Genomic DNA, 26,643 nt, shown 5'->3' with positions numbered 1-26,643 from the left:
GCTAGGAAAACTCCAGGGAATAAAGTGAGGACATAGAGAAAGAGAAGAAACAGCTCCGTGAAGTTGTTGGCAGCTGGAGAACAGGAGGCTTCCCTCACTGTCAGATGGAAAGAAGAGCTGACACAGGGAGACTGAGAATGCCCGGTTTGGATTTGGTGCCTTTTTAAAAATTTAGTTGGGAGTTTACAATAGATTAATACAGCATACATTTAATTTAAAAAATTGGGACCACTGAGTATATCCAGTGTTTTTTTTTAAACATTAAATTTCTCCATAAAGCTTTGCATATTTTCTAAACTATTTAAGAACCCTGCCTCTGGTACTTCCCCCTCTCCCTCAAGCACCACAGCATGCGCAGAGCCCGTGGCTCAACCTCTAGACATGTCCTGGGGTGCCATGTCCCCAAGCACACACTGACCATCCAGGTGGGCTGTGAGGAAACCGTCTGAAACTGGCCGCAGACATTGTAGGAAGCAACCCTGATAACAGGTGGGGCTTCTCTCAGCTTAGTGTGCGGCTCACCTCATTTGGATGACAGCTCAGACACTGTGGCATTAGCAAGCCTTGGAGAAAATTGCCCTTCAAGACTGGAGCGGGGACAACAGTGCCAGGGTCTGACACTGAGGAGGCCTGCAAGGCACTGTTGGGAAACAGCTTTGAGACACCCACTGCGGAATGGGCAAACAGAACGTGGGCTGGCCATCCAACGAGATAGTCTCACTTGTGAACTGTTATACACAGGCAGACCTTGAAAACGCGCAGCATAAAAAAGAGGGACACAAAAGGTCACACACTTTATGACTGCATCTATATAAAAATGTCTAGATTAGGCAAATCCACAGCAGAGCATCATTATTGGAGGACTAAGAGGGCTAGGTGAGTCCAGGGAGCCGAGGGCTGTATCTGCAGGGTCTCTTTGGGGGTGAGGTACAATACCTATGAAAGAAAGCAATATGACGCGTACACTCTGAACATACTAAAACCTACTCACTAAACTGTGCAGTTTAAATGGTTCAGTTTCACGTTACATGAATTTTATCTCAATAAAAGTAAATTTTTTTTTCAAAAAAAGTCAGGCCAGTAGATGACTCTGTGGGTCAAAAGCACCTGCCACTGAGCCTGGCAATTCAACCCACAGGGTAGAAGAAGAGAACCAACTCCAGGGATTATCCTGACTCCCATATGCACACTCGTGTGCATGTGTGTGTGTGTGTGTGTGTGTGTGTGTGTGCGTGCAAACGCCTTTAGACAAAAACCTTTCTTTCCAATTCCATAAGAGGCTGTAAGGCAAAGCAGAAACGGAGCACCAGCTCAAGGAGCGGGGAGGACTTAGAGGAGCAGAACTTGGAGGAAGAGGACTTGGAGGGGGCATCTGCTGTAAGTGTGAGCTCACAATCACAAGTGCGGGAACAGCTCACAATCACAAGCGCGGGAACAGCAACAGCAGAAAGACGGGCTGGAGCACCAGAAAAAAAGTGGTTTCAACTACGAGGCTTTTCCCGCCCCACCCCAGGGGCCCAGAGGAGGGCTCCTTTCCGAACAAAGATAAACCTCCTCACACCTCACCACAGGGCTTTGAAGGGAGGAAGCCCTTTCAGCAGGGGTGTGGACAAGAAAGTGAGGGTGATCATTCGCTGAAAAAACCTACAAATTGCTTTCTTTCTTTTTTTAACACCACCACCCAGGTGAGAGCTGCAGCAAGAGAACCCGAGGGTCGACTGCCACTGACCTTTTGTACTGCAAATGTCCCGCTGCAGGGGTCCAGCACTGGGAAGAAGTCGCGAAGGAAGGCGGAGCAGGTGAGCCCAAGGCAGCGCTCAGACAGATTTCTCAGGTGAGGGAGAACAGGTCCCTGACCAGAGGCCCCAAACCACGGGGCTGGGGAGGAGTGTGGCTCAAAGTCCAGCCCTAACTCGAGGGTGTTCCTCCTCTGGGAAGGACAACTGCACTGGCTTAGGGTGGAGATTCTGTCCCCAGCACCACTCTCGGGGGACACTAGAGTTTTAAAGTCCTCCCCTCCCAAGCTTCAGCCTTGATTCCAAGCCAACACCAAGTCAGCCAGGGAAGGGGTGCGGCGCAGGCTATGGCCTGGCACTGCAGACAGATGGGCGTAAGGCAAGAACAGGGAAGGCAGTTCCTGGAGCTGGTCCTGCCCCACCCCTCTACCTGTGGACTTTAGCTGGTGACCCAGACTCTAGGCCCCAGTACAGGGAGCCAATCTCTACCTCTGCTCCGCTTACACAGCCCTGCTGCACGCCCCAGAGCAAGCCATTTACTGAGCCGGGCCCCTATTCTTTATCAGCATTAGTATATACTTAAAAACAAAACAACTCCTCCCACCCAAGTGTCAACCAGGACCAACTCCACTGCCCTCAATGATGAGACAAGATCAGGTGGTTCGTACTTAAGCTAAAAAGAACTTTGAAAAGGAAAAACCATCTAGATGAAAGGAAACTTAAAGAAAAAATATGAAAGTAAAAGCCAGTGGTGGTGGCGCTCGTTTTTAATCCTAGTTCTTGGGAGGCAAAGGCAGCTGGAACTCTGTGAGTTTGAGGCCAGCCTGGTCTACAGATCAAGTTCAGGATCTGGACTACACAGTGAGACCCTTTCTCAAAAAAAAAAAAAAATCTGAAAATGAAACCCAGGCCTGCTGATCCAGGCTTTTATACCTGTATCCAGCCACTTAGGAAGCCTAAGGCAAGAAAAAAGATCATAAATTCAAGTCTGAGGACAGCCCAAGCAACTTAGATTTTAAAAAAATAAATAAAAAAATAAAAAAAAAAACCAGGACTGGGAACATGGTATGTGATGGGCCAAAATGTCTTCGACAGGAACAGCACCAACACCAGTGTGGGCTCTGCACATTCACAGACGGCTTCAGTCACACTCTTTATTACTTCTTAGGACCATGAATGTTTTGTCCGTGTACCACATGCATGCAGGTGCCTGGGGACCGCAGAAGAAAGACTCAGATCACCTGCAGCTGTGAGCCGCGATGTGGGTGCAGCAAATCCAACCCAGGTCCACCACGAGAGCACTCAGTGCCTGTAACCACTGAGCCATCTCTCCAGATCCCACAGATCTGGCGGCTGACGTGATTTCGGAAGACACCGGGGCTTCTGCTGCTTGTTTCCAATCACTCAAAAATTATGGAGAAACAGGCCAGGCATGTGAAGCCGGGACTGCAGCACATGCTCAGCACTATGAAGAAGCTGGTTCAATGCCAGCACGGAGGAGAGAGGAGAGGGGAGGAAATGTGATGGAAAGAGTTCTTCATAGTCTTCCTCTAACTTTCTGGAAACTGAAATTACGCTGAAATTGCACATTCTTAAAAGCAGGCAAGCTAACAGGTGATCCTAAAAGGCCTTCCAGTCTTTGAGATGAGGTTACATTTCCTGCATTATATAAAGAAAAAGGCCAGTGGCCAAGGTCACAGGCTGTCAGGGACAACGGGTTCTTTAACAGACAGGCCCCTCCACCAGGTCTCATGTCTTCCTCGCGCCAGGATTGGTATGTGAGCGACAGAGAAGGAAGGGGCCACCTGTGTCACAGCTGAGCATTGTGTACAAACAGGGAACGGTCCTCTGGCTGTAAGACTCCTTCCATCCCTCCACGACAAGGCAACAACCACTCCTCTTCCGGCACCTACAGGGTGTGCTGGATGCTTCATTCGCAGGCAGAGGCTCTGACCAGAACGTCCAGGCCCACATGGAGCAGCTCACAGCTAAGGATGCTGAGCAGAGTAGCCCAGGAGCACAACCCTCAAAGCCCTCTAACTCCAGAAACATCTGGAAAGCCTTATCAACAAGCTGCCTAAATAGCCCTAGGGTCAGAAGGGAGAAAATCAAAACTGCAATTGCAGAATCAAAAATAAACTAGTATCAATGAGAACAATATCTAGTACCAGGAAGAAAAAACCCCTGATCTCAGAAGTACTTCTGCAAAATAAGGAGGAAAATTAGTTTCAATCCAAGGAGGTTATGGGGGAAAGGGAACGGAAGTAGGAAAGATGAATCCCCAGAAATAAAGACTGCAGCAGCTGGACAGAAAACAAACAGTGACTTGCATGAGCCTGAGTGATGGCTGCCCCAAAGTCCAGCCAAGCACACCTCCCACGAGACGGTCGTTTTAAAAAAGAGATGCTAACAGATGAACCACATGCCTAGAACCCTACCACTTAGCAAGGGGAGAAGCTGAACCAAGAGGATCACCAGGAGTTCCAGGCCTGCCTGGGCTACAGAGTGAATCTGGGGCTACTAGGGGCCACACAGCAATAATCTGTCTCGATGGAGTTCAAAGAAATAGAATTTCTCCACATTTGTAGACAAGGAATCTAGGGGCTCAGACAGGCCTACCTATTAGCCAAGTCACCTAGCCAGACATGAGACTTAGTCCTACAGCCTGGTGTCCCCAGGAAACAGCTTAGAAGAGTGCTACAATATGCCCCTGAGGCAGCTCTGACCAGTAGTCAGATGTGGGCATTTCTGTCCCCCACCCACCCCGTTACCTATGCAAAAGGTGGTCCAGAAGCCAGCAGCAGTACATGCAGAACCCCGGGCCCAAGCTCAGGCATGAACTAGATAGAAAATGAACCAAGAGCCCCAGATTACCTGGATAAACACTAAAATACCAGAAAGTCTGTGACACTGCTACTTGCCCAATCGCCCTTTAATTCTCACTAGTGTCCTAGAGTAATGGCCATTTTCTGTCCTGTCACAACCCGGGGGGGGGAGGGCAGCTGATGGGGCTTGACTGATCATACAGTCAGAGTAGGGCTGGCAAGATGGTTCAGCATGTAGCACCCGCTGACGCGACACCAGGGGGATTAAGCTGGATCCCCGGGACCAACGTGGTGGAGGGGGAAAGGACTTCTACAAGTCCCTGACCTTCCTGATGTGCTCTGGCACATGTGCCCACACACAGACATTTAAAGTTTGTTTTTAAGAAGCTTGGCAGAATAAAGCCAAACTCTTACTTAAAGACATTTACAGCCAGGTGGTGGTGGTGCACATCTTTAATCCTGGCACTCCAGAGACAGACAGGTGGATCTTTGTGAGTTCAAAGCCAGCCTGGTCTACAGAGCAAGTTCCAGGACAGGCTCCAAAACCATACAGAGAAACCCTGTCTTGAAAAACAAAAACAAAAAAAGACGTTTCTATATTTTCCTGAGGTAAAGAGTTGATGCCAACAATACATGAAGGTCTCTTATTTATAAAAATCATCACAAAATAAAAATAAGCAAAAAACCTATTCACAACACACACATATATCCCAACTCAATGTAAGGGGAGAAAAGCAAACCTTTTTTTTATATCATTTTATCCCATTACAAAACAGTACATATAGCAAACATATATGACTTTGGTAATGTAAAAAATTTCAATAAAGACATTAAAATGAAAAATATTGTTCTAGAAAGACCAAAATATTAATGAGTTATAAATGGGGAAAAATCAGGGTAGCTTACCTCTTCCTGGACTTTTCTTTTCTGCAATAAATTTACATTCTTTATAACAAACAACAGCAAAACCTTTGAACTATTTCCAGAGTTTGGCCGGATCTCAAGTGTGACAGCTTTCACACTTACCCTCCTACTTATGGGCGTGTTTTACAAGTCAGCTCCCAGGCCACCTGTTTCTCAAACTCTCAGGGGCATAGGAGTCAGCTTCCTACCGACAGTGAAGGGACCCATTCAACTGGAACTGCCTTGAGAGCCCCCTTCCATGACCCAATGAAGATGAGCACAGGTGAGGGGAAGGTTCCAGATGGCTGAGGAGCTAAGGAAACATGGCTCTCACAGGCTGGCAGAGGACAGTAGGGTAAGAAGTGCACAGACAGGTAAGGGTAGAAGCAAGCTTCATCCTATGGTAAGACCCATCCAGAGCGCCCCAGCACCACAGTGCCTCTGTCGGAACGCGTTTTGCCCAGGAGCAAGCATTTGGATCAACTCCACAGGTTCACTGAGGTTCATCTGTCAGTTTCTGCCCTGTTCCCCGAGGGATCGGCACCTCCAGGGCTGGCAGGAATACAGCAGTGGCTGCCAGGAGAAAACCCTCGGGGGCCGCCTGGCACACAGCATCTCGCCCACTCAGGTGGGCATGGAGATGGAGCAAGGTGCTCACAGACAGAATAGGGGAGGGCTCCTTCCCCAAACCCCAGCATTCCTGGTGTACTCTTGCTTTCAGCTGTTCCCGAAAATTTAAAACAGAGGAGCAAAAGAGCTGGAGAAACCTAAGTCTGCTGCCCTGCCAGAGAGATCAGTGGACAAGAAGAATGGGCCTCCCAGACAATGGTTAAAGTGCTATCCCAGACCCAGGAAGTACAACCCGAGCAGAGGAATAAAGGACCTGTTCACGTCTCTACCTCCAACTCCACCTTCTGCACATCAGGACAGACATCCTGACCCCTGCTTCACAGCCATGGAAGCTCCCATCTATCTGAGACTGCGGGCTCTACGTAGGCCCCTAGAGAGTCCTTTGTTCATGAGCCACAGCAACCTAGCATCGCCAGGCAAGGGCAGTATCTCCATCATCACCTTGGCTCTCGGGACAGCAGAAACCAGGACCTGAGGACTGAGTCTCATCAACTAGCAAGGGAAGGGACAGAGAAGCACTCCGGTACAGTCACATGAAGAAACTGTGTCTTTCCAGACTGGCGAGATTACTCAGTTGGGAAAGAGTACTTGCTGCCAAGCCTGATGATCTGAGTTCAATCCCCAGGATCCCATGTCATAGAACAAGAGAACCGACCTGTCCAGTTATCCCCTGACCTCCACAAACCAGGCCACATGAGCACATACAAATGAAAAAGAGGAAACAAACAAACAAACAAAGGTTTCCCATTTCCTGATTCCCAAAAGAAGCTTAAAATATAATGACCATGGGGAAGACTAGCACACTGACAGGCAGACATTTGGTCTCAGAACCATGGGGGGGCGGGGCTCTGGAACAGACCAGCAGGAAGTAAGATACCGCCCTGACCAAGGTTCCTGCACACAGAGCTGGGAGCACACCTGGCCAGCAGCCTCCCAAGCTTGGCTTCCTACCCCAGAAAATCGTCTCCTCTGCAGCCAGCGGAGGACCACTTAGTTCTGCGCTACCTGTAGGCATCTGGGAACAGACAGCACAGGTCTCCCCACGATTAGCCCTGATCGGGGAGTGACAAGAGGGTTACTGGTCATTATGGGTAATTATGAGGTGTAGACTCCTCCCTGAAGTCTCCTGTGGGAAAATTACCCAGGACAAGGAGGGAAGGATGCCCCATCTGTTACCCAGATCCCAGCCTCCAGGCTTGGAGCCAGAGCTGCTTCAGGCTCCACTCCTGGCCGTGGCCCAGGCAACAGACTTTGAAGATGTGAAGCTCACTGTCTCTCTCACCAATCTGATCCCACAAGCATTTATTAAAAGCATTTACTGCATGCTAGGCTTTGTGCCAGGTGCTGGGGATGTGAAATTGATGGGCACCCTACCACAAGGAACCTAAACCCAAGTACTACAGTACTGCCACAGAGGGACAGAGAGACAGGAAGGCACTACAGACAGCTGATATAAAACAGGCATCTCCAATGTGCCTTCAGCAGTGAGCTAAAGGCCTAAGAGCTGCGACTGAGGAGATGGCTCAGCAGGGAAATGTTCGCTCTGCAAGCATGAAGGCCTGCGATGAACTCCCCAGCACCCACACAAAAAAGCTAGGCGTGGCCAAGCATGCCTCTAACCCCAGCGCTGTGTGGGGTACAGAAGACTGTTGGGGCCTGCTGACTGCCAGCCTCCCCTGTGTCAAGGGAATAAGAGAGCAATAGGACAGCTGATACTATCCCCTGGCCTCTACAGGAGCGCACCCAGGTGAGTGGACCACACACACTCACACAAAGCAACAAAAGCCCTACAGTGGCTAAGGGTATAAGCCGTACGGAGCCTGCCTGGGAGTGGCGAGGTCCCGGTCCAATCACTAGCACTACAGTGGGAAGCAGGGGGGTAGGGAAAGCACACTCACAACTGCAATGATGGCGCAGAATGTGTACACAGACCCAGGGAAACCTCAAAGCTCTGGCAGAAACCCAGGAGGCTCAGGTAGAAAGATGCATCCCTGGGCACAGGGGTACGCCTAAATCCCAGCACACAGGAGGCTGAGGCAGGTGGATCTCTGTGAGTTCAAGGCCATCCTGGTCTGCACAGAGAATTCCAAGACGTTCAGAGAGAGCTACACAGACAGATCTTGACACATCCCCTCTCCCTTGCTAATAAAAACATTTCAAAAATGGGGCTGGAGAGATGACCTGGTAGTTAAAAACACTTGATCTTGAAGTAGCATCCAGCACCCACATGGTGCCTCACAACCATCCAGGACTCTAGTTCAAGGATTCAATGCCCTCCTCTGATCTTGGAGAACACCAAGTACATACATGGAGCATGTCCTTACATACAGGCAAAATACAAACATAAAACAAATCTAAACAAAAAAAATGAAGAGAGTGAAAAAAATCATAGTATGGAAGAAATAAAATGCAGTTAACTGCATATACATTATGTGAATAATTTAAAAATATATCACTGACAGAAATACCTGGTAAATGTTTTATACCAACAGGCACAGGACAAAGAAAAGAAAGCTAACATCTGTCTCTCAAGATGCCAGGGAGACCTTGGGGAGCAAGGGCAGTGCGTACGACTCCAAGGAAAAAATACTAAACCGCATGGTTTCATGACATGTTTTCAAATCCTACAAGAATGGAATTATTTCAGCTATATTACTTAAAAGTGTACCAATGTATAAAAAAACTTCCCCATACACTGTATGAAGTTACTGTCTATTACCAATACCTAATAATGAAACACAACAGCTACACGTTAATCTCACAATGTAAGCAAATCAGAGTGTTAACAGTCATTGCAAAGAGAGAGAGAGAGAGAGAGAGAGAGAGAGAGAGAGAGAGAACAAGAGAAGAAAACTATGTGATCTTCAAGCCATGCTCAATTGACAAAATTAACCACTTCTCACGGGAGAAATTAAAGTGGAATGAGAGCACTTCTTCACATGACAGAGAAAGAAATCACATAACCCCGAGACCTCAGTAATCTACGCCATCATGCTTAGTGGCAACACCCTAGCCATTCATAGTCACATAAGAAGAGAAACACTACCACTAAAGAGAAAGATGTTCTCAATCACCTAGCAAACACACAACACAGGACACATTCCCAGCCCTATCCACCATGAAACATCAGCTCCTGTGTCAAGCTCGTGGCCCAATTTATCCTGGCTACCTCGCCTGACCCAGACTCACCACTAGAACTAATGGGCAGAACTATGAACCACTTACCCTTGTGCTCACCCCTGCATGGGCAGTGTGCTCATAAATAACCGGGGGTTGTCCCACACCACTCTGGGACACGGGTTGGAGAATGAGGTCTCTACAGGTACTCCAGATAAGGTTGTCAGCAAATTCCCTCCCCTGCCACCCTCTAGTTTTTCCAAAGAATAATTGTTATTGGTATAATTTTTAAGAAATAAAGGGCCAGGGCGGGTGATGGTGGCGCACGCCTTTAATCCCAGCACTTGGGAGGCAGAGGCAGGCGGATCTCTGTGAGTTCGAGACCAGCCTGGTCTACAGAGCTAGTTCCAGGACAGGCTCCAAAAAGTCACAGAGAAACCCTGTCTCAAAAAAACCAAAAAAGAAATAAAGGGCCAGGAAAGGATATAGGCTTTATTTTTAAGTCAAGATTGGGGATAAGCAGCAGCATAAATACCCAGGTGGCCAAGACACCTACGTGTGCTGGGGTAAGCACACAGGTCTGTGAAGGTGTTTAAAGGTAATCCTGGCAGAGGCCAAGTTAAAACCCTCCAGGCCCAAAGCCAGCATATATTGCCACACTATGGCACACCCTGACTTTGCCCAAGTGCCACAGAAACTCTGAACACTTTGAACAGGGCAAGAGTCATTTCCAGAGCCAGATGTTGATTACATAAGGTGTGTTAGTGAGAATCTGCCACACTGTACACAACATGCTTCTCTTCCTAAGTATGTACTAGACTTCAGCTAAGAACTTAAAAGTTAAAATGCCATGCCTGCTCTGGAGGCAGAGAGGGAACCCATGGAGCCAGACCAGCAAGCGCTAGGTCCCAGGGAGGGGCTCTGACTCAATATGAAAAGTAGAGGCAGACGGAAGACGACAACCAGAGTAAGCCTCTGGCCTCCATACACATGCACACACATGCATGGGCACCTGCAAACACGAGAATACACATACAGACTGAAAAAAAAGATTTTAAAAATTAAAGGCTGAGCAGGGCGGTGGTGGCGCACGCCTTTAATCCCAGCACTTGGGAGGCAGAGGCAGGCGGTGAGTTCGAGACCAGCCTGGTCTACAAGAGCTAGTTCCAGGACAGGCTCCAAAACCACAGAGAAACCCTGTCTCGAAAAACAAAAACAAAAAAAAAAAAATTAAAGGCTGAGGTGAGAAAATTCCATTTCCATGACCTGCTCCAGAGCCTCCTTCTAAACATCACACTTTAATAATCGCTAAGCTCACAGATCAGTCTCATGGGACAGGACATTCAATTCTGTACAAAGTGTCTGATGATCTGATCTTAACTTTCCCAGACTCCTATCATTTGGGTGCAACCCACAGGTATGGGAAACACGCAGGGCCAAACTGACTGAGGCAACTGCTCTCAAGCCCGACTGCATATTCTAACCATCAGGAGAGCCTCAAGAAGCGCCTGGGTCTGCTTGCTCCACTCCGCCAATATCAGAGTATCCACAGCCCAGACACTAACACCAACATCCCCTCTTTGAAGAGCTGCTCAGATCATTCTAAAATGCAGCAGGGGCCAAGAGCTGCTAAACTTGTTAAACCAGAGGGACTGGCTGTTGTAGAGTCTCAAGACAAGCTGAAGCAAGGCCCTGCCTGTTGTGGTGGAAGCTGGGGTGGGAGTGTCTAGGGACGGAGTGTCCTGGCACCCACCCAGCTCCTCCTCCGTATCCCACTTCCCCAGATCTCGGTCGGAGAGCTAGTGGGAAACAAAGGTATCATTCTGATAATTGTGTACGCGAGCGTGCGCATGCACGCAAGTGCAGGTGTGTGTAGTCCTGGGCATGCAAATGTGGAACACACGTCTTCCTAAATGACTTTAGGGCCAGTGACACTGGACACAGAACCCTGGGTTCTGGCTCCTAGCCACGGAGTTCAGACTGGTTTCCTTGCCAGGACAGCCCCAAGACACACGCCACGGCAACCACACAACCCCAGAGCTAAGCCCTAACTACTACCCAGGGGCCAAATGATGCTTCTGGAAGCCCACACTAGAAAACAGGAAACCAGCGAAAAATAACAGAAGGAAAGGCCATAGGGCAGAGGTGAGCAGAGAGAGCTCCACCACGGGATAAGACTAGATTCAGAGATGTGGGATGAGGCCAGTAAGGAGGGAGAACCCACATGGTCACCTATGGAGACCTTCCAGCACTATTATCTGGGACCCCATGCCACGTTCTTCTGTCTATCTCAGTCTGGAAAACCCATACCCATAAGAATGGAATACCCATACTTGTAAGTTATAGAATACCCATACCCGTAATTTATAGAATCCCATGCCCGTAAGTTATAGAATACCCATACCCGTAAGTTATAGAATACCCATACATGTAAGTTATAGAATACCCATACCTGTAAGTTACAGAATACCCATACTTGTAAGTTACAGAATACCCATACCCATAAGTGTGACCCAACATATGGTTATCTTGGCCAGGCAGCCCACAGTACTCTTCCTAGATGATTCTGACCCAAGGAATCCTGGTCATGTCACAAAGCGTGCTCAGACTAGGGAGAGAGCAATGCTTAAAGCATGAGCAGTGGGGACAAGGGTGGGCTGAGGCCCTAAAGAATGTCCTAGTGCAGAGAAGAGAAGAGTAGGCTAGAGAAACGCAAAGAAAACCTTGGGACAGCTCTCGGACACGAAGAAAGAAACCATATCTACACTGCGCACTCTATCAGCCTGACTGATTAGAACACTTCAAAGGCAGTTGAGTTTGGAAATGTTGCAGGTCCATTGCTAAAGTATCTTGAGCCACCCTAGCCCCAAAATAGCCATTTACTGACCTCCTCTGTGACCGAACATCATCTGACTACTAGGGACATTCTTTAGGAATACACGATTACAACAGCTTCCATCAAGCCCCAAACCCAAGAATGTAATCAGATAGCACCAAGACCTGCAGCAGAGATTCTCCACCTCACTGCAGCCTGTCTGCTGCTCCCACAGTACATTTGTAAAGCTTTCTGATTTATGGCTTTGCTCAGTTTGTAGAAAGAACTTTATGGAACAGTTACCACATTGGGCCACAGAATTTGGGGTTACCTAAACCTGTGCTCCTAGGCCATGATCATGTTTGGCTCTAGAACCAACTATGGCTTAGACCCTTTAAGATTATATATGTAAATACATTATATATATTTATATTATATAAAACATAGATATTTTAATGTGGACAGGAACAGCTCCAGCTCCACCAAAAATCCATTAACCTAGAAGCTGGGGGACAGGAAATCAATGACTCATATTTTGAAGACCTAGTCTCCCTTCTCTAGGACCAGGAGGGTCAGAGAGAATTTCTGCACCCTGGTCAAGCCAGCAGACCTGACTTGGTCTAAGGAATACTCCCAAGGTTTGCAGTCAGAGCAGATTCTCGGCCCACAGCCCTTCTCACGACCTCTGCCTGTGACAGGTGTGTCTGCCCTCCCTGCTTGTCCCCTTCTGCAGAGCAGTTAGCAGGGTCTGAGATGGAGCCTCCCTGAGGGACAGGAAGGTAGTCGACAGGCCAGGCATCGGTCCCTCTAGTAAACTGTTTAGCAGCGCTGGGAACAAAGCCTGCAGGTAAGGAAAAAAAAATGTCCCTTTGGGATAAGCATTTGAGAGAGGGCAGGGTATGCTGCAGAGGTGGGAAAGTCAGTCGCCAGGGCAGAGCTGGGGAGCTCGCTGATAGAGACAAGCTGCAAACCCTCTCAGTGCCTTTGTTTCCAAGCAGAGCTCATGAGGTCAGGATTACTCATGAAGATGTGTGGGGGCGGGGCTCTGAAATCCAATTACTTAAGCACCAAGGGCATACGAGTTCCTGGCCAGACACGGCCAGGATTTGCTTAGACCCTAATCCTCCTACACTCGGCATTTTGGTCCCTTAAGTAATATTTCTGCAGCAAGACAATCTGGGCCCTTTTTCTCTAGGCAGCTAAGATAAAAATTCACATTTTTACTTGAATGTTTAACAATGCAAACAAAAAGTTGAAGAGCCTCAGCTGGGGGAAGTAGGGCCAAGGCACTTCAGCTCAAGCTACCAAGATGACTGGGGCGTCCATCCTTACAGCAATCACAGGATTAGAGCAGCCCGAGAGGAAAGGGCTGCACCTCTAGGTTAGGAAGGCTCATCGTGTGAAGGCCTAAAGATGTCAGCGGTAGAATGCTTCCACACTAAGTCCCAAGTCCAATCCTCAGCATTACCACAGAGGATAGCTTAAGGTTTTTTTAAAATCATAAATGAAGTTGGACCTGATAAACAGGGTTGTATCCCTGGCTACTCAGAAGACTAAGAAAGATTCTAAGGTTCAAGGCCTGCTAGGCTCCAGAATAAATTAAAAGCCTGGGTGAAAAGAGGCTTGAGGATATTACAGTAGATGATTTCCCTGCATGTATGAGGTCAAGTTTGGTCTCCAGGAATACGCACACATCTACACAAAGGGGTGGGGGTGGGCACACCCTTCAGGGGCTCATGTGTTCAAACTACACCAGCAGAGTCCTGGGCATGCAGGAAGGAGCCTATCTACAGGATCTGAGGTACAAGTAAGTCTTCTGGCTGCTCTAAGAGACTCTGCAACAAACGTGGTGTGACGAAGAGTGAGGAGGCCCTGTCCAGAAAGGGTATGGACACGCAAGCAAGAGCCCTGTGCACCGCCAGGAGCAAGTTCAAACACTGCTGTCCAGTCTGACCCAGTCCCGCATCTCACACACACAGTAGCCATCAGTTACAGGACATCCAAGAGCAAGCTCATGGGAACTGCCCTGTGAACAGCCCACGGGATGCTCGGATGAACACCCCAGACAAACCATACAAGTCGTTGGCTAACTCTACAAAGCAGAACCCAGTCTTAGAAATTTAAAAAAAAGGAAGAAAACCTAAAAAGACAATCTGGTCTGTTTCTAGATTTAGTTTGAGAACAACTAACTTTGGAAGGCAAACCCTCTGCTGTACAGAAGAAACGAAGGCCAGGGACTCTCCTAGTTACACAAAGCCCAAGATCCAAGTAAGAAAGAAACTCAGCTACTTGTTGCTCTCGCTCTCAGCTAGTTAGGCAGCAAAGTCTATAAAGGCCCGAACTTTTTTTTTTAAAGACAGGGTCTGATATAGCCCACGCTAGCCTCAACCTAGCTACACAATCGAGGCTAGCATCTACTTCTCAATTGTGAGATTACAGGCACATGTCACTATATGCAGGTAAGTGTTTACAAGGTGACCTTTTCTGTTCTTTTTTGGCAGTGTTGGAGAGCTAGAGTCTATGGCAAATGCTCTTCGACTAAGCCACATTATTCCCGTTCTAGAACCCAAACTTTTTCATATAAAGTCTTACTATGTAGCCCTGGCTTCCTGGAACTTACGATACAGACTAGGCTGGTCTCAACTCAAGCAATTCACCTGTCTGTGTCTCTCAAATGCTGGGATTAAAGGTGTGCACCACCACAGACAGGAGACTCTTGCGCCTGATGAACTGGAAGTAGTTTCAAGTTCACACGGACAGCCTGGGCACAGTATTTTACCTAGCCTTCTCTGCATCTCAAAGCCAAGTTTTTTTTCCTCCTTATCCATTTCAGAACACAGGACCCTAACACATCACCACAGATCCTGGAAGCACTAACCTTAACAACAAGGCTGCCATGTTGACTCTTCATTCCAAGCCCCCTGAGGTTCAATAAGGCAAAAAGAAAGCCTAATACATCCAAGCACACATGAGGTGAGAGGTTCTGTCTGTAGTGTGTGCAAAGTTCATGTGCCCCAAACACCGTGGAGCCCAAACATATTAACTGCATGGAAACACGGGCAATGCTGGTTTCCTCACCTATGATTGAAGTAATTAAGTCACATCTCTTACGTCTATTGGCTTTGTAAGGCTTGAATAGTAACTTCTATTTTCCTATTTTGTACTTAGTACTGGGACATGTGAATGCTCAGCCAATGGTGAGAGACAAAGAATGGGAGATAAAAGTAGGCAGGGATGAGGACAGGGTCCTGGCTAGCACTGTAAGCTACGGGTTTTACTCATGCAAGCCATCCCTGTCCTATTAGCCCGAAAGTCACCACCTCCTCAGAAGCCACTGAGATGCTGCGAACAGGGAGTCCTGCTGACTGCCAGATGTCTGGATGTGGGAGGAAATGATGCCAAAAACCCCAAGAGGTCAGGGATGGAAGGGGTCTTAAGAGGATTGGGAGACCCAAAAGCTGAGCCAAAACAAAGCCTCTGACATATTCCCAGCTCTGACCCCCCAGCCAGCCAAACCACTTGCCACAGCATCCAGGGTATGGGAGGGAACCTGGCAAAACCACAAAGCCCATTTCTAGTGGAAGTGGCTATTTGGAGCTAAAAGCACCAAAGACCCCGCTCCTCACAAGCCCAGCAAAAGGACAACAGGCCATCATGGTGGTCTCAGAATGCAGTCCCCAGGTTCCTGCATTGTGATGGACAGGGGTCGCCAAAGAGGCAGAACTGAGCTCTGTGGTTAACACCGGCTCCTCCAAGCATGGGAAGCAATCTCTCCATTCCGACTTAAACCTGCCATCCTCTTTGCTGGTTCCTTTCCTGCTCCAGCATGACAGGTCCACCTGTTTTCAACCTCACTGCTGCCTGTAAGTGACCTCAGAGAAGGGGATTCCCCGACCTTCCAAAAAGCGGAGGCGCAGGCAGAAAAGAGCAGACAGGGGTGATCGAGAGTAAGCATAGAGTCAAGAAGCAGATCCTTAACAGGGCATTTCTGAAATAGTCAAAAGAAAGGCAGAAGGCAGAGATCCTGGGCCCAGTACCAAAATAGTTTCCAGACATCCTTATCCAGTGGAGTGCTCCCATGAGGCAGAGCGTGGGAGCCCCAACACAGGGCAGCCTGGTACTCTCGGCACTGGTCACTCTCTTCTGTCCAGGCTGCTGAGGTGAGGAGGCAGCAACAGGAGACTATGCTATGGCATATTCCTTGGGATATCATGGGTAAATGACATAAAGCGTAATATACAGTAAACCGGCAACTTGCATTCGTCAAACGCAGCTTTGTGGCCATGCCAGGCACTGTGCACACCCACGCATCAGGATATTCCTGGCAGCACTTAGCATACAACGAGACATGCATTATTTCTTCTGGCTGCTGGACACCATTCACCCTTGGGGCTTGCCCCTCCCGTGCCCGTCCTGTGGGAACTTGTACACATACACACATGCATACACACTCCCTTTATCCTGACCATAGGAGGAGCTCTTCTACCATGACCTGATAACAGATTGGGCAAAACTCTCTCACCCCCAACAGGCCACCTAAGAAAATCCAATGTGTAGAAAAAGTAGGGACAAAACAGGGGCTCAGACCTGATTCTAGTGGCATCAAGGCTGGAAGGAAGCCATGGTTCACAGGCAGGCAACTCAGCGCAAACAAGCACAGATACAAGCTCGGAGCAGGAGGAATGGAGCTCTTGTGCCCAGGGAAGGGGAAGCCCTTGATTTTCCTAACACTGTGGCTGGGGTACTAGGCTGGAAGCCTCCAAAAGATCTTCACCAGATCCAGGGCAGCACAACAGGTGGTAGAAGGAGGGAGCACCCTAACAGAGTGCAAGGAAGCAGGTCTGCCAGGAGAGCCAACACCACAGCAGGCAGGCAGGCAGGGGGCAGGTTCAGAGGAGAGCGCTACCCCTCCCTGATCCCATCTGCCTCCATCCTTTGTCCTGCTTTCATTCAAGTTGGGGGACAGAAGAGTTCGCCTCATGATCTTAACATTTCCAGTGCGCACACTTTTGAGACAGTGTACCCAGTGACAACTCCCCCAGCCAGCAGCATGTGGCCAAGGGAAGCGGAGGTGGGAAGCTGTGGGTTCTGGCTCCCAAGAAAAGACAGCAGGAGCAAAAGTGAGCCAACGTGAGCTCACAGCTCTCCCGGAAGCCCATGCACAAACAGTATCAGTACCGCGGGTCTCCGCAGTCCCTCCCAGGTGACTACCAACAACCCCCAGCCTCACCAAGGCATGCATGCCAGCCCCCTCAGAGAGCTGAGGTCACCTGGCTCTTCCTCCCCAACAAACTGTTTCTGAAGCAGAATCCATGTCCTTCCCCTAAACACTTCCTTGGGAAGAGGCCAGGGAATAACCTTAGGCTTCAGATCCACCTTGTAAGCTAGCCCAGGAACCCCCAACCCACACAGGAAGAAACAGAGCCCCACCCTGTCAGCGTCACCACCCAGACAGTGAGGTGGCAGAGTGCCATTTCCAGCACCTCCTCAAAGCTTCCCACAGCTTTCCCAGGAAGCAGGAGGCAGCTCTGCAGGAAAGACTGAGAGCATGCTGGGACACTCACAGCTCGCCCACCTGCTACCTAAGCAACCAGGCTCCGGGTTTCCTCAATGCAAGGGGGAGCCCCACTGGGTCTGTCTGCCCACCTTTCCCACACTCACTCCTGGTCTCTGCTCAAGAGACAGCCACACTGTTTTTCTGTCCCAGTCCCCCACCTCCCAGGCCAGAGGTCACTACTGAGTAATAACAAACTCAAGACGGGGGGCCCCCAGCCCTGGAAAGCGGGGGAAACTGAAGGAAGTCTACTGATCTGGTCCTTGCCAGCCTAGAAGGATTAGTCATGGCTTCTTAGTGGTCAGATTCTCCCCAGACTCTCCATCCCCCTACCAAATGCACCACTCCACCCTCTGAAAACCCACCTGGAATGGGTCAGAGCCCCTTTCTCTGCTTCCCCTACACCTGGGAACACTGCCTTCCCAGTCTCCCAGACACCAAGTGGCACAGAATAACAGCAGACACCCGCTGGCTTCCCAGCCATGATGTTGCATCAGCCCCCACCCTACCCAAAATATCCTCACCCCCACCACCTCCTCTCCTCTCTCCAGCCATCTCCATGGTGACAGCAGCATGACTAATGACACCCTATCAGCTCAGACTCAGGAGTGCAATTCTCCCTCCCCCTTACTGTCTTTCACCCCCCTCCCTCCCTGCGACGCGCACACCCCAGGGATTTCTGCAGATTGGATGCAAACCAACAGTGCCAGGGCCATTCTCCAGAGATTTCCAGAGGCAGGGGTGGAGAGTAGGTTGCATGTCTTTAACACACACACACACACACACACACACACACACACACACACACACACACACAGAGTTAAACAACCAAACCCCAACTACACCCAAACCATCCAGCTGAGAAAGCAAAAAGAATCCAAACAAAACCCACACATGCCTGAGAATTCATTGGCCGCCCACACTCCCGCCGCCCCTCCCCCTCAGCTGCTTCTACACACACACACACACACACACACACACACACACACGGAGATTAAGAGATCGCCAGAGGAGACCCTTCATTTATATCCAATCCAAGCACTTCACCCTCTCCACGCGCGCCCATGTACACACATGTGTGTACACACACACATAGACACACGCGCGCGCGCGCACGCACACACGCAAGCACGCAGGGTACCTTGACAGTCGCCCCTTGTGCCCAAGGCCCTGCTCCTTCACCAGCCTTTATTTCCACCTGCAAAAGAAGCCAAAGACACTGGTGAGGTAGACTGGTAGCAGGCAAGCGGCAAAGCAGTCCTGCACAGGCCCCAGCGCACTGGAGGAGAAGGGGCCGGGGAAAGAAAGGCTGGACGGGACCATCTTCCTGCTCCAGCTGCCTCCCGAGCGCGGATGGGCCCCTGCGCCTTCCAGTGTTTTGTTTTCCTGCTCGGCTCTCGGGCCTCTCAAGATCCCGGCCCCGCTCCCGGCCTGCACGCAGCCTCCCCTCCCCTCCAGGCCCTGCGCGCTACCTCGGCCGGCCTCCTCTACTGCATCGGCCGCCGCCGGGCCTCCCATTATCCCCGCCGAGGGAGCGCACCGAGGGAGGCACTGCAGAGGCGGCGGCCAGCTGCCGGCTGCTCCCGCCCCGCCAGGCTGGTGTGCGAGGGGGCGGCGCACACGCCAGCCAATCCCGCGCCCGGCCCTCCCCGCTAAGGACCTGCCCAGCAGCCAGGCGGGGGCCTTGGTCGTGGAAGCCATAGCCACAAGGGCTGCTTCCTAGGCAGGCCGGGGATCCCGCGGCACTCCCCGCCAGGCGATATGCACAAGGCCTTCCCTGCACCTCCAGTGGGTGCACCTGGAGTACAGTGAAACGTGGAACGTAGGGGTGAGGGGTAGGTGGTATCCCAAACCGGCCACTCTCCAGCCGGCCAAGAGCAAAGTAAGAGCTTGTCCTCCAAGGAGAATCCAGGGCAGCGCTTCTCTGTCTCTGTCTGTCGCTGTCTGTCTGTCTGTCTGTCTGTCTGTCTGTCTGTCTGTCTGTCTGTCTCTCTCTCTCTCTCTCTCTCTCTCACACACACACACACACACACACACACACACACACACACACACACTCACGCACCCGCACGCACTTGCTCTGCAGACTGCAAAGGCATGGAGTAACTTACCAAAGGTGACAGCGCTAGAACTCAGCGGAGCTCAAACTCCCTGGCAGGTCTCTCCTCCCTGAAGACCATACCACCCTACTGAGCTCTACTGCCCTGCCCTCTTGCACCCCACTCGGGAAAATGGGTTGTAGCCCATACTTCCTATGCTCCCACAAGTCAGCTGTGCCCTCCCTGGCACCCACTTTACTGCCCTAAGATGACTCCCGACCGCTGCTGAAACATGCCTCATATGGTAGTCTCTCCTGGAAGAGGCTTCACCAGGTGCCCCTTGCGAAACCTCCCTGGGCTCCCAGACCCCAAGAATTCCAGTCTAGTACCCTAACTCCAATCAAGCATACCAAAAGTACAAGGGCCAGGAGACTAAAAGGGTGAGGGGGATAGCAAAGTCCTAGCAATCCACATTCCTGTAGTAATTCCCAGATACCCCAGGCACCTGACCTCACATACACTTTAGTACCCACATATCCCGTCCCCAGCCCGAGGTTACTTACCACTCTTAGCCTCTCTTTGCTCATCTGCAGAATGGAACCAGCAGCCATTTCATACAGCTGTGAGGCCTGAGCCGGCACGGGCCTGACCAACACCAGGTAGGTGTTGCTGCCTGGCAGCACGAAGCGTTTCTGCCAGAGCTCAGGGTGCTTTCTCATTCTCATTCTCACAGATGAATAAGCTGAGGCCTGAGAGAAGTGACTCACAGATGAGCGCCCCGCCCCTGCTCCAGTGACTCGCTCTATTACCCACTCCACCACAAATGCATAATTGTGCTCCCCCAGGGTCCCCAGGGGGTACTCAGAACCAGAAGAGCTGCCTTAGGAGGAGGGCAAGCCTGCCTCTGGTGAGGCGGCTTCGGGGGCCCACACTTGCCTCCCCTGTGGGACAAAGGGCAGTCTTACTAGGTCCTTCTCAGAGCAGGAAGGCGGGCAGATGACAAGATAAGGTAAGGGACCATGTCCTAAATCATGACTTTAGGTGACAAACTGAGTGTGTCTTTTGTGGTTTTGTTTTGTTTTTGTTACATCTGTGTAACAGCCCTGGCTGTCCTGGAACTTGCTTCGTAGCCCAGGCTGGTTCCAATCCACCTGCCTCTGCCTCCCAAGTGCTGGGATTAAAGGCCCACCACCCACCACCGCAGGGCTGTGTTTGTGTCTTTTAACGCACATTACTGACCAGCATAAATGAATCCTTTCTCCTGGTTTCCTAAAGCCCTGTGTTACATACCCATGCACCCCACAGAGACAAACACAACTCCGAGAGTATCAATTAATACTGCTACTACTCCAGCTGCCACAGTGATCAGCCCCCTGCTACGCACAGGCCCGGGGCCAACCACCCTGTAGTATCATCTCATTTTACCCTCTCCACACAGCCTTGTGCAGAAGGAAGACTCTTAGGATGCTGAACAATTTGCCCTTCAAACTTGGTGGGCTGGAATTCAAACCCAGACCCTTCCTGTCCTCTGTAGCCCCCTTTCTGTCAAGCCTAGGGAAATAGACAACTGGGTCACTTAAAGTGACCACTTCCTGTCAAAGAGATCTGAGAACACTAATGTTTTCACTCTTCTCTATGCTGCTTCCTGACTGACCCCTCCCCCGCAAGCTAAAGCACTGCAAGGCTGAATCCAAACAGTGCCTCCCCTCTGCCAGGTCCTCCCTGGCCTGGGGAACAGCACACCGCCTCTTCTGGAGCCAGCACATCGGAGCAGTTATTTTATTTACTGTCGTTCTCCACGTGGGTGGGGCCGTCTTCCCCGCTTTTCCTAGGCTCTACACAGAACTGGAATGTGCTGAGCTGCGTTCTACCTCAGGAGTGTGGAGTAGCAGGGAGGCTGGGCACTGAGATGGTGTGAGGTCCCTAAAGCCTGGGGAGCGGGGGAGGGATGGGGTGGCATTCACTCTCCTGGAAAGGACCAGCATGTCTTTTTCTCATAGTTTATGGGAACTCTGGAGCTGAGTTTACCCCATCTCCTTGGGCTAACTCTGTGCTCCTCCAACTTCAGGCACCCACCCTGCCCACCCTGCCCACCCTGCCCTCCAGCAGCCCTTAGCTGAACCATGGGAGCCTGTGGCCCCCAAGGCAGTCTGCTTGCTCCCATTCTCATCCCACTCCGGCTACCTTACTTCTTGAGAGGAACATGATGCCAGGACAGTTCGTTTCCCACCTGACAGTGTTCTCATCTCTATATGCCCCTCTTTCTACATATGGGTCTCACTATGATCAACTCAGAGGCACATGGGATTCCTCTGCATAAGGACAACGATCCGTCCTCCGTCTTCCGTTCTGGCTGCAGGAGTGGGGCCACAGAGGAGGTAAATGGGCTCACTTACTGGAAACACTGAAAATCTCAAGACCATAGCTATCCACAAACCACACTGCACACAGACGAACAGGAACTCAGGCATGCCTAGACACCATGGGGAAGGAAGACTGCAGGTGAACCGCGCACCAAGCCTCGTGACGCCCCACAAAGGGGGACACAGCACAAAGCATCTTATTTAAATCTCAAACCACCAACATGCCAGGAGTCTTCCATACCCACTCTACGGATGGGAAACAATAGAGTTCTACACACCTTGCCCAAGATCAAACAGCTACAGCGACCCAGCAAGGCTCTTCCTGTCGTGTCACTTACAGTGGCACACTCCAGAGCCGCTACGAACAGTCCTGCAACGCTCAAGTCCATCTATCTCCTCCAGAGGTGACAGGGGATTAGAGACAGGTCTCTTCTCTTCCTTGCCTTGTCCTGAACACAGTACTTCTGCACAGGGCTTTTCCTTCCTTGTCCAGTTGAAGCCCACATCCTCCGGGATGCCTTCCCTGGGTACCTCAGCTTGTTGCCAGTCCACAGCACCACCAACATTTCTCTTTGAACACCTGCAGTTTGTCTCTGTGTACATACACATGTCCTGCCTCCCCAGAGCACCCAATACTGAAGGCACTAGGAATTGACCGTAAGGTGAGACCTGTGACCCCCTTCCCTCTCCATCACACAAAGGATCCTGTCAAAGAAACCTAGCACCCCCTCCACCCTCGGAGCCTATGTTTCCCGGTGTCCACACATCAGTTTCCACCCAAGTAATTGCAGCCCATCACACATACATCATCCTCTATATTTGAAACTCTTTGAGGTTGTCATGGGAACTGCCTTTGCCTTCATTCACTGATCAGACCTCACAATTAGCTTTGGCAGCGGAAGTCTGTGTCAATGGCAATCACCAGGAGGAGGAAGCAGAGGAGGAGCAAAAGAAAAAAAAATGCCCCTCCTTGGAGGTACAGCAGAACAAGATGCAACGAAGGCACCACCACTGTCCCGATGGACAAAGAGGCGGCCCCAGCGCCTACCCCTCACTTCCTCTCTGATAAATGAGACGCGTATACTGAGCCCGACACACAGTGCCACAATGCCTGTACCCGCACATCCTCCTACCAGTGCTTCTCACCCCTCCTAATGCAACAACACAGATCTTCGTATTGTGGTGACCCTCCCAAAAATTATTTCATTGCTACTTTATAACTAGTTTTGCTACTGTGATGAATCATAATGTAAATATCTGATATGCAACCCCCTAGGGAATTACACCCACAGGTTGAGAACCACTGTCCCAGATGCTTAGGGGAAGCTGTTGCACTATTTCACTGGGGTCAAAGTCAACTGTCATTAGGACCACCAAATGTCCCAGGACCCACTCAAATAACAGGAGACTCTATGGCATTACCTCAGAAACCCAGGGCAGCCTGGAGGAAGACTGCCAAGAGAAACTAGCACACACTTCGGCTCCCTCCGGATCTGTGCCCACCCTCAGGTATGCCCAGCAGCCTGCTTACATCTTTCCACAGCTCTGCCATCAGCTTCGAGCACTCCAGGCACAGAAATCAGGAGAGTCAGCCCTCCTTAATCTCACGAACCACTACCTCCAAATTCTCAAGGCCTGTTCCTTCCCTTCCCAGCTGGTCTGCTAGAGGCACAAGAGTGTTGAAGGCTAGACTCTGTCCTCAGGGCGTTCCTCCCTTCCAGCTTTTCAACAGCATCCTGGTAAGAAAACGTTTCCTTGGTCTCATGAAGGACAAAGTTAACACCGTTACTGCTCTACTCCAGGCTCAGGTTCAGTGCCCGATCTGGCACTGCCAATCCTGGGAAAGGTTTGCTGCATAGGGCTCGCTACAGGTTAAAGCATACCACTTGATTCTGGAAACTGAGGCAGCACCAGAGAGGAGCTGTACTTCACCAGGAAGAGACATAGTAGGTCTTGGAACTCAGGAAGCATTCCAGAAAATATATGTCTTCCTTGTTCTTTATCCTGTCTTCGAACCCCTCACTGTACCTCTCCTCACCCCAACCAGGCCTCAAGCAAGAGCCTGTCCTCCCTCTCTTCTAGAGTGCCAGAATAATTCCTGGCATCTTTGGGGGAAGTGGGTGACCTGTGTAAGGGGCAGGTCAATAAAAGCATAAAGACAGGCGAGAACAGCCACTGTCTTCGCCACATGAATGATTCAGACGTGGAACACTAGAGTCTAGTACCTGGCCACTTGTTTCTGACCCAGCTTTTTCACGTCCCCTCTTGAGGCTTCCCCTGATAATGAAGAGGGGCAGTGTGGTATAAAGACACCCAGTCTCACCAATGCCCTTAGGACTGCCAGTGAGATTCCCCATCCTATTCTGAGACCCTGGAGCCACTGTGCTAACAGCAGGGGGAAGCATGTAACCTGTCCACTAACTCCCAGTGCTGGAACTCCCACAAGTCAGCTCAGCAGTTTGAACAGAACAGAGCCCTCTGAGAACCCAGCCCACCTTCTGCATTACTTAAGGCAATCAAGCAGCCCCCAGACCTGAGTTCACCCGAAAGGCAACTGAGGATTCCACACAGAGCTGCTTTCCCGGTCCCCCATGTCCAACACTGCCTCAGCAATTAGTAGAAATTCAGTCTGCCAACTCCTTATTCAAGTGGCAGACAAGGCCACCAAAGTGTACACAGTTCAGGAGTGGCAGCCGTCTTGGACCCACACAGATCACAAGGAAGATGCCGGCAGCAATCCAGCTGGATCACAGGAATGCAGAGAGATAAGGGGGTCTTGTCCTCTGACATCCTCTCTTCCTGAGCACTCCAGTGTTCTCCCACAGGCAAAGAGATGAAGTCTAGACATTTGAGTCCCATAGTCAGCCTACCTACCAGCACACTGCCTTCTCCAGGAGACAGCCTAAGGCAGAGGGCTGACTCTGGACCGGGCTTGTGAACAAGTACACGCAGGACCAGATGTTAACATGAACAAGGTTCACAGAGGCTTTGATCAGGATTGTGGATGGGAGGGTCCCCGTGGGGAATCACACCTTACTCACACCGTGTTCTAAAGAAATACATAGTCATGCCTTCAAGAACGGGTTCTGTAGTCGGTTAGAACCCAGGGGAGCATTGTTCTCTTCTATATCACAGCTATGAGCCATAATCCCCAACTCCGATGGCTATTTCCCCAACCTGAAAGGGGCTATGGTAAGGATGAATCTGAGGACCACACAGGGGCACCCTGTGTGCAGCTCATAGCTCTACCCAATAGATCTCCTATAGCAGTAACTTTTAGAGACAGGGTATTAGTATAGACTGAGACTGGGCTGCATAAGGAGTTAAGCCAGACTCCAAGTCATGATTGCACTCTGTCTTCATCTCCTAAGTGCTAGGATTACAGGTATAACCACCACTTCCAGCAAAGAACATTCTTTATCTGCACTGTCCAACAAGAGCCATTAGCCACATGCAGCTAATTAGAAAATAGCTATTGTGACCATTACTGTATTTAATTTTAATTTAAATAGCTGTCCATGGCTTATGGATCTCACATTGGATGGCTCAAGTAAATCATGCTTCTAAAATCTGGGGTAGCCATGAATGTTCTTGAGAATGTGCTAAAAACTACATACTGTCTCCCCAGAGAAGATACACTGTCACACTTTGATGAGACATTCAGCTAAATCTTCCTGAAACTTCACAAACATGACCTCGACCCAGACCCAAGACTAATTCCAGTTACAGGATAAAGTCTAGGGCTGGGGGCACAACTTAATTGCCTAACATACTTGAGGTCTAATCCCCAGCATGACAAAAAAATAGTAAGTAAGTTAATTAAGCGGCCGCGGAGGTGGCTCGAGCTAACGAAGTGCTCGCTGCACAAGCACGAGGACCTGAGGTTTGAGCGCCAGCAGCCATGTGAAAACCCAGCACAGTGTGTGTTGTAATCCCGCACTAGAGAGGTGGAGACAGAAGGATCCCAAGGCTTGCTGGACAACCAGGCTGGCTGAATCTGCAAACTCAATGGAAGACCGACTCAGAAAACAGGTGGTTAGGCTGGAGAGAGGGCCAATGGCTAAAAGCACTGACTGTCCTTGTAATCCTAATTCCAGGGGACCCAACACCCTCTTCTAGTCTCCACACTGGTGCACATGAATACATGCAAGCAAAACACCCATATACATAAAATATACATATACATTATATATATATATATATATTTTTTTTTTAATGACATGGTCAGGTCATGGTGACAAGGGACAAAAAGGTCTCTGCATTCGAGGCCAGCCTGGTCTACATAATGAATTCCAAGCCAATCAGGACTATATGGCAAGTCTGTCTCTAAAATAGAAGGTAAACAGCAATTGAGGAACACATTCAATACTGATCATTGGCCTCCACACACAGGCACACACAGATATACACAGGCACACACAGGTGCACACACAGGCACACACAGGCACACACAGGGCACACACAGGGCACACACAGGGCACACACAGGGCACACAAAGGTGCACACAGGTGCACACACAGGGCACACACAGGCGCACACAGGGCACACACAGGCACACACAGATACACACAGGCACACACAGGCACACACAGGGCACACAAAGGTGCACACAGGTGCACACACAGGCACACACAGATATACACAGGCACACACAGGCACAC

At 50.2% G+C, this 26,643-nt stretch overlaps 1 protein-coding gene across 4 annotated transcripts in view; it reads right to left on the bottom strand.

The window, feature by feature from the left end:
- The window catches only part of Tet3 (tet methylcytosine dioxygenase 3), a 102,573-nt gene that overhangs the window by 67,900 nt on the left and 8,030 nt on the right, over window positions 1-26,643 (bottom strand). For 2 of the 4 annotated variants that reach the window (XM_013352858.2, XM_013352859.2), the window contains exons 1-2: window positions 19,053-19,135; window positions 18,722-18,778 (exon numbers count right to left, since the gene is read on the bottom strand). The exons of 1 other annotated variant lie outside the window; for it this stretch is intronic. Coding sequence is in view for 1 of the 3 variants with exons in the window: in XM_005364657.2 (XP_005364714.1) it covers window positions 18,722-18,778 (57 nt within the window). In the remaining 2 variants the exon portion in view is untranslated. Of the gene's footprint in view, window positions 1-18,721; window positions 18,779-19,052; window positions 19,136-26,643 lie in introns of those variants that run through there. One more of the 4 variants, XM_005364657.2, reaches the window with a different exon arrangement.

Source organism: Microtus ochrogaster, assembly GCF_000317375.1.
Source record: "Microtus ochrogaster isolate Prairie Vole_2 chromosome 14 unlocalized genomic scaffold, MicOch1.0 chr14_random_3, whole genome shotgun sequence".
In the NCBI taxonomy this organism is placed as follows: domain Eukaryota; kingdom Metazoa; phylum Chordata; class Mammalia; order Rodentia; family Cricetidae; genus Microtus; species Microtus ochrogaster.
Note: the sequence above shows the minus strand (reverse complement) of the source record. Positions and strands in the feature narration are given on the sequence as shown.